Source organism: Garra rufa, chromosome 23 (genome assembly GCF_049309525.1).
Source record: "Garra rufa chromosome 23, GarRuf1.0, whole genome shotgun sequence".
In the NCBI taxonomy this organism is placed as follows: domain Eukaryota; kingdom Metazoa; phylum Chordata; class Actinopteri; order Cypriniformes; family Cyprinidae; genus Garra; species Garra rufa.
This window is the reverse complement of record NC_133383.1, coordinates 3200553-3209989: the sequence shown is the minus strand read 5'-3', so window position 1 is coordinate 3209989 and position 9437 is coordinate 3200553. Positions and strand designations below refer to the sequence as shown.

At 25.1% G+C, this 9437-nt stretch overlaps 1 protein-coding gene across 1 annotated transcript in view; it reads right to left on the bottom strand.

Annotated features, from left to right (window-relative positions):
• The window catches only part of LOC141299831 (WD repeat-containing protein 70-like), a 31412-nt gene that overhangs the window by 1608 nt on the left and 20367 nt on the right, over nucleotides 1–9437 (bottom strand). Inside the window, exon 8 of the mRNA XM_073830194.1 lies at nucleotides 1091–1244. Coding sequence (XP_073686295.1) covers nucleotides 1091–1244 — 154 coding nt within the window. The remainder of the gene's footprint in view (nucleotides 1–1090; nucleotides 1245–9437) is intronic.

The window sequence follows — 9437 nt, the reverse complement described above, 5'->3', positions numbered from 1 at the left end:
AACCGATTCTTTTTGGTGAACTAGTTAGAGCCCTGTCAGACATCTGGAAGTGGTTCATGCTTACTTTTCTTTTTTAGGAGCACTTCATGTTGATTCAAATTCATAAAGTCTAACAATCAGTCTGTGCAAGACCGAACAAATCATTTATTTGAAACGATTCTTTTGAACCGATTCTTTTTGGTATACTAGTTAGAGCCCCGTCAGGCATCTGGAAGTGGTTCATGCTTACTTTTCTTTCTAGGAGCACTTCATGTTGATTCAAATTCATGAAGCGAAACATTCAGTCTGTGCAAGACCGAACGAATCATTTATTTGAACCGGTTCTTTTTGGTGAACTAGTTGAACCACTTTCAGACGCCTGACAGGGCTCTATGCTTACTTTTCTTTCTAGGAGCACTTCATGTAGATCCAAATTCATAAAGTCTAACAATCAGTCTGTGCAAGACTGAACGAATCCTTTATTTGAACCGATTCTTTTGAACCGATTCTTCTGGTGAACTAGTTGAACCACTTTCAGATGCCTGACAGGGCTCTATAATTTTCTTTTTAGGAGCACTTCATGTTGATTCAAATTCATGAAGCGAAACAATCAGTCTGTGCAAGACCGAACGAATCATTTATTTAAACCGATTCTTTTGAACCGATTCTTTTTGGTGAACTAGTTGAACAACTTTCAGACGCCTGACAGGGCTCTATACTTTTCTTTTTAGAAGCACTTCATGTTGATTCAAATTCATGTTGAAATGAATGGTTAAAAATATAAAATTTTTGAATACAAAAAAAAATGTATTATTTAAACGAAACTACAGATAATTTAAAAATAAAACTAACTCTGCCAGCAGGTGGCGACAAGTCACTGATTTAATCACTGAATCATTCATTCATTTAATTCATTCGAATGGCTGATTCATTCAGGAATAAAGCAGTGACTGTCTTCATGAAAGGGAAAATTGAATCATTGACTCACTAAATTAGTTTAAAAGCACGTTCATTAGTTTATGAACGGATTGGTGAGATTTGTGTGTGATACATATTCAACGCTGAACTATCACTTTAAGATTTCTATATGCAAGTGTGTGTTTAAAGTTACCTTGGTGTTGGCCATGTCCACGATGTACTGATCTCCTTTGACGCATTCGAGGACCTGGAATCCATCACGGTCCAGAACTTTGGCCTGAGAGTTTCCTGCCACCACCAGAATAACGTCACCGGTCATGCTGTACTGCAGAGACCTAATCTGATGACTGCCACAACACACACAAACACACACCATTTTACAAAAAATGCTCAATATAAAATACCACATTACAGTTTTGTTATTACAAGCATTGTTCTGATAGCAGATAATATTAGGACTTTCAATATCTGGCTCTGAAATATATTAATATTTCATTTAAAAAAAAAAAAAAATTATATATATATATATATATATATATATATATATATATTTTTTTTTTTTTTTTTTTTTTTTTTAAATCAGCATTTATTCCAAAATTTGTATAGTAATTATTATTAAACATTAAAAGCATACAAATTCTGTATTAAGGTCTCATTTCACTTTACCCACCAATACAAATTGAATCAAATATTTTACCATCTCAAGTATATTTTGATATAACATTTTAAAATAAGAAAAAATTTAAACATTTTTGCTCTTCAGAAGATATTGACTATAATAAAAAAGATTTTATTTTCTTTCAAATAGACAGGCTGATTAATACTCAAATCATTTTTATTGTATTACTGAATTAAAATATTCATATAATAATTAACACCAAATAAAATAATTTTGTTTTGACAATGTGCTTCATTTTCATGAATAAGGTCAAATATATTAATAAATATTATTAAATAATATATATATATATATATATATATATATATATATATATATATATATATATATATATATATACACATACATACACACACACACACACATTTTTACATATACGTATATTATATTTTGCTTTACAGATGTTAACCATAATAAAAGGCTTTTTGACATAATTAAATATTATTTTATTTTTATTTTATCCCCAAAAAATCCCATTAAATTAATGCCAAAATTAACTAGAGATTACTTTTTTTTAATATGAATCCTATTATGAAATTTTTTTTTGTAATTTTTTAAAGAAAAAAAAAAAAGTGTAAAACAAACATCTAAAAATTAAGCCAAATTTTATTTCAGCTTAATAAAATGAATACTTGTTTCATTCAATGTTTTATTTTTTTATATTTCATTTTACATTTTAATTGTATTAAAAATTCTTAATTTTTAGATATTTATTTTACACTTTTAGTTATTTACATTTTTTTGTTTTTTTGAAAACGTGGTTAATTTTAATGGTCTTTAAAAGTCAGCAATTGTTATTCTTCAGTGGGTCCAAATCTGATCATAAACACTGCACTAAAAACAATCATCAAAGACTTCCTATTTTTAAAACCTTTGTTTGTTTTATTTTGTGAAAATATCCCATTAAAACATTGTTTTTATTTTTTTTATAATTTATTTAATATTTCATATTTAATTTAATGCAAAAACGTTTTAAATTTATATTTTACATGAAGAAAATTACTTGATTTTTTAAAATTTCTTTATTTTTTTTTAATTATTTTTTTTTGTATTTGGTCATTTATTAATTATAGTTAAGCACATTTGATCCCCAAATTAATTGAATGCAGAAACATATATATTATAAATTATTAATAAATAAATAAAAATGACAGTAATGTTTGATGCATTTATTTTATGCTTATGTAGATATCATATGTAACATAGTCTTTTATAGTAATAAAAATCTAATGACACTAAAATAATAGTTATGCTTTACATGAAGAAAATTAATCCCATTAAACGTTACTATTTATGTATTTATTTTGTCATTATTAATTATAATTAAGCACATTTTATCTTCAAATTCACAAATTTAAATGCAAAAACATTTTAAATTTATATTTTACATGAAAATGTTTTTAAAATTTAATTAAATGTATTCGTTTTGCATTTTGTCATTATTAGTTATAGTTAAGCACATTCATGCAAAATAGTAGATATATTTTACACGAACAAAATTAATCCCATTAAAACATTACTATTTATGTATTTATTTTGTAATTATTAATTATAATTAAGTACATTTTATCCTCAAATTCACATAAATTTAATGCAAAAACATTTTAAATTTATATTTTACATGAAAATGTTTTAAAAATATTTAAATGTATTCGTTTTGCATTTTGTCATTATTAATTATAGTTAAGCACATTCATGCAAACTAGTAGTTATATTTTACACGAAGAAAATTAATCCCATTAAAACATTACTATTTATGTATTTATTTTGTAATTATTAATTATAATTAAGTACATTTTATCTTCAAATTCACATAAATTTAATGCAAAAACATTAAATTTATATTTTACATGATGAAAATGTTTAAAATTTATTTAAATGTATTCGTTTTGCATTTTGTCATTATTAATTATAGTTAAGCACATTCATGTAAAATAGTAGATATATTTTACATGAAGAAAATTAATCCCATTAAACATTACTATTTATGTATTTATTTTGTAATTATTAATTATAATTAAGCACATTTTATCCTCAAATTCACATAAATTTAATGCAAAACATTTTAAATTGATATTTTACATGATGAAAATGTTTTTACAGTTTATTCAAATGTATTTGTTTTGCATTTTTCCATTATTAGTTATAGTTGAGCACATTCATGAAAATAGTTACATTTTACATGAAGAAAATAAATCCTATTAAAACATTATGATATTTAATTATGTATTTTTGTAATTATTAATTATAATTAAGCACATTTTATCCTCAAATTCACATAAATTTAATGCAAAAACATTTTAAATTTATATTTTACATGATGAAAATGTTTTTAAAATTTATTTAAATGTATTCGTTTTGCATTTTGTCATTATTAATTATAGTTAAGCACATTCGTGTAAAATAGTAGTTATATTTTACACAAAGAAAATTAATCCCATTAAACATTACTATTTATGTATTTATTTTGTAATTATTAATTATAATTAAGCACATTTTATCCTCAAATTCACATAAATTTAATGCAAAAAACATTTTACATGACGCACAAAATAAAGTGTAAAGTCGGCAAAAACATATATTTGACTGCATTATTGACTGTATTATTTGAATACAATTCAAATAATAAATCATTATTTTTTGCATCAAAGCAATAGTGAAAATGTGCTTAATTCTCATTAAAAAGACAAAAAAAGCAAAAAGACTTAAGGGTCTTAAAAAGTCTACATTTTAAAGCAACATGTACTACATGTATTTTGGTTGATAACATGACCCAGACAGGCTCCTGACAAATCGAGTCAAGCTCATAAGCCGTGCTGATGCAGCACAAGCACAAGATAACACAGGATAATCTGGACAAATTAGGTCCAATTAGAAGCGATTGATCATCTCTGCGCTGTTTGAGAGGGGATTCGGCACAATTAGAGTCAGATTGAGCGCTGCGGTAGTGGAGAGACTGTAAACGGTGTCAATGACTCAGTGAGAGCGCAGAGAAGAAGAAAACACGGCCATCAGAGGCAGAGGTCCGCTGGAAATTCCTGTTACCCGCTCCGGGTCAGCGGCTTTATGGGCTCCACATGGGCCGCGTGTTGTCTTTGGCCGCTCTGTTCGCCGTCTGCTGGTAAAAGGATGCCACCGTACCTGGGTTGATGCACTTGTTAATGTGCCGTGGCGCTTTAGTAAATCGCACACAGGCTCAGCCAATTGGATTTCAATATCTCCAGACAATTGGCTTCCACTTTTAGAGGGATTTCAAAGGAAAACAAAAGACAAGAACAAAAATACCCAGCATCTGGCTGCGTTTATCTGACCGGGCTGATCCGACTAAAGAACAAGGGCCTGTTTAAAAATAGGCTTCATGTGGAAAATCGGCTTTATTTTGGGGAACTTGGGAATACAATCTGCTTAACTGTAATTAATAATGACAAAATAAATACATAAATAATTAAATAAATATCATAATGTTTTCATGGGATTAATTTTCTTCATGTTAAATATAACTACTATTTTACATGAATGTGCTTAACTATAACTAATAATGACAAAATGCAAAACGAATACATTTAAATACTAGGGATGTAACGGTATTGTGAATACCGTCATACCGCAATAACTAATTTTTTCGATACTACCGTGGTCGCATGACTCGATAAAACAATAGGTCTTCTGAGAAAAGTTTGCTCAGGCGAATGGAGCGAACGGGAGGTAGCGGGAACGACATTTCCCATCAGCCCAGGCGTGGCCATCATCCTTTGCGGTCTGTTGTCGCTATAGACTGTAGCAGCAAGGAAAAGAGATGGAAATGGTTGAACCTGCTCCGTCTGAAGTGCGTATGCGTCACGTATTATTTTCAGCACCCATGTTAACGGATTAGAGCGTTCACACTGCACGCGGTTGCTGTCCGGTAGTACGTCCTAGAAGCGGTGCCTTTGCAGCAGTGCAGCGATCGTTTCGGCACCGAGTCTATTTTTTGCTGCGCTGTATGCGCTGAATTAATGTTACAGTGCATTGTTCGCTGTAAAAATTAACATGGATTGACACGGAAATGTACCATAAATGCATATAAATTTCACAGTCAACACGTGACTTTTTGGCTAGGTTTAAAATAAGGTGCAGTTTTAAAGAGGCTAAACTAGGCAACATAATAGATGCACTTGTCCAGGTAGAAAAGTTCTTTAAAGGATTGTTTTTAATAAAGATTTAATGCGAAAGAAAGGCATGAGAGCCTACTGCACTGCAAAAAAAATGCTTTTCTTACTTAGAATTTTGTCTTGTTTCCAGCCAAAATATCTAAAAATTCTTAAATCAAGAGAGATTTTCTAGACAAGTAAAAATTATTGTCTTGTTTTTAGTAAAAACAAGTCAAAATTAAGTGAGTTTTTGTTTAAAACAAGCTAAATAATCTGCCAATGGGGTAAGAAAAAAAATCTTATTTCAAGCAGACAACTAGATTCAGACAACTCATTCAGCTAAACTGATTTGACTGTTTTTTACATGCTTTAATATTTTTTGTTACTAAAATTGAAATATTTAAGTTTCTGTTTCAAAGTTTACAGATAGATGGCTAATTTGTATGCCATTGATATGTTCAGTGTTCATGTAAACTGTTTAATAAACACTTCTGGCACTTTTTTTGAGTCTCTTCATTAGTTTTGTTTTTCCTGTAAATGATTCAATAAATACCGTACCGTGCCATTCATACCGTGAAGTTTTGATACCGTTACATCCCTATTAAATACATTTTAAAAACATTTATCATGTAAAATATAAATTTAAAATGTTTTTGCATTAAATTTATGTGAATTTAAGGATAAAATGTGCTTAATTATAATTAATAATTACAAAATAAATACATAAATAATTAACTAAATATCATGTTTTAATGTGATTAATTTTCTTCATGTAAAATATAACTACTATTTTACATGAATGTGCTTAACTATAACTAATAATGACAAAATGCAAAACGAATACATTTAAATACATTTTAAAAACATTTATCATCATGTAAAATATAAATTTGAAATGTTTTTGCATTAAATTTATGTGAATTTGAGGATAAAATGTGCTTAATTATAATTAATAATTACAAAATAAATACATAAATAGTAATGTTTTAATGGGATTAATTTTCTTCATGTTAAATATAACTACTATTTTACATGAATGTGGTTAACTATAACTAATAATGACAAAATGCAAAACGAATACATTTAAATAAATTAAAAACATTTTCATCATGTAAAATATAAATTTAAAATGTTTTTGCATTAAATTTGTGAATTTGAGGATAAACTGTGCTTAATTATAATTAATAATGACAAAATAAATACATAAATAATTAAATATCATAATGTTTTAATAGGATTAATTTTCTTCATGTAAAATATAACTACTATTTTACATGAATGTGCTTAACTATAACTAATAATGACAAAATGCAAAACGAATACATTTAAATAAATGAAAAACATTTTCATCATGTAAAATATAAATTTAATGTTTTTGCATTAAATTTATGTGAATTTGAGGATAAAATGTGCTTAATTATAATTAATAATTACAAAATAAATACATAAATAGTAATGTTTAATGGGATTAATTTTCTTCATGTAAAATGTAACTACTATTTTACACGAATGGGCTTAACTATAATTAATAATGACAAAATAAATAAATAAATAATTAAATATCATAATGTTTTAATAGGATTAATTTTCTTCATGTAAAATGTAACTACTATTTTACATGAATGTGCTTAACTATAACTAATAATGACAAAATGCAAAACGAATACATTTAAATAAATGAAAAACATTTTCATCATGTAAAATATAAATTTAATGTTTTTGCATTAAATTTATGTGAATTTGAGGATAAAATGTGCTTAATTATAATTAATAATGACAAAATAAATACATAAATAATTAAATAAATATTATCATGTTTTAATAGGATTAATTTTCTTCATGTTAAATATAACTACTATTTTACACGAATGTGCTTAACTATAATTAATAATGACAAAATGCAAAACGAATACATTTAAATAAATTTTAAAAACATTTTCATCATGTAAAATATAAATTTAATGTTTTTGCATTAAGTTTGTGAATTTGAGGATAAAATGTGCTTAATTATAATTAATAATTACAAAATAAATACATAAATAGTAATGTTTAATGGGATTAATTTTCTTCGTGTAAAATATAACTACTATTTTACACGAATGGGCTTAACTATAACTAATAATGACAAATAAATAAATAAATAAATAAATAAATAAATATCATAATGTTTTAATAGGATTAATTTTCTTCATGTAAAATATAACTACCATTTTACACGAATGTGGTTAACTATAATTAATAATGACAAAATAAATAAATAAATAATTAAATAAATATCATAATGTTTTAATAGGATTAATTTTCTTCATGTAAAATATAACTGCTATTTTACACGAATCTGCTTAACTATAACTAATAATGACAAAATGCAAAACGAATACATTTAAATAAATGAAAAACATTTTCATCATGTAAAATATAAATTTTAAATGTTTTTGCATTAAATTTATGTGAATTTGAGGATAAAATGTGCTTAATTATAATTAATAATTACAAAATAAATACATAAATAGTAATGTTTAATGGGATTAATTTTCTTCATGTAAAGTATAACTATTATTTTAGTGTCATTAGATTTTTATTACTATAAAAGACTATATGTTACATATGTTATCTACATAAGCATAAAATAAATGCATCAAACATTAATGTCATTATTTATTAATAATTTTTAAATTTATATGTTTCTGCATTCAATTAATTTGGGGATCAAATGTGCTTAACTATAATTAATAAATGGCAAAAAAATAAAAAAAACAACCACCAAATATAAAGAAATTTTAAAAAATCAAGTAATTTTCTTCATGTAAAATATAAATTTAAAATGTTTTTTTGCATTAAATTAAATATTAAATAAATTTTAAATAAATTTAAAAATATATATAATTTTACATGAAAAAAATTGTATTATAAAACAATTTCATAATGTTTACTTTTTTACAATTTAAATAATATATCTAATATATATTTTAACAAAATGATATTGCTATTTTAATGCTCTTTGCATTTGCAAATTAATGGGAATTCGGGAAAAATGCACTTATAATTAATAAAGACTAAATGCAACAAAAAAAGTAATGTTTAATAAAAGGAATAGTTTTCTTGGGAAGAAAAATAGCATTATAAAATAATACCATAATGTTTATTTTCTCACAATTTAAATAATATATCTAATATATATTTTTATAATATTATATTGTTGTTTTGATACTTTTTGCATTAACTTAATGGGAAGTTGGGAAAAATGCGCTTAAATTAATAAATGACAAAAAGCAACAAAAAAAAATGTTTAATAAAAGGACTAGCTTTCTTGGGACGAAAAATACTATTATAAAATAATACCATAATTTTAATTTTATTAACAATTTGAATATACCGAATATACATTGTTATAATATTATATTGTGGTTTTAATACTTTTTTTGCATCAAATTGATAGGCATTAATAAATAATTTTACATGAAGAAAAACTGTATTATAAAATAATACCATAATGGGTTTTTTTTTCCAATTTAAAAAATATATGTAATATATTTCAATTATATTATATTGTTGTTTTAATACTTTTTGCATTAAATTAATGGGAATTTGAGGAAAAATGAGCTTATAATTATTAAATGACAAAAAGCAACAAAAAAATTTTAATAAAAGGACTAAAAAAATACTAATTTATAATATTACCATAATTTTAATTTTATTTACTATTTGACTATTCCTAATATACATTGTTA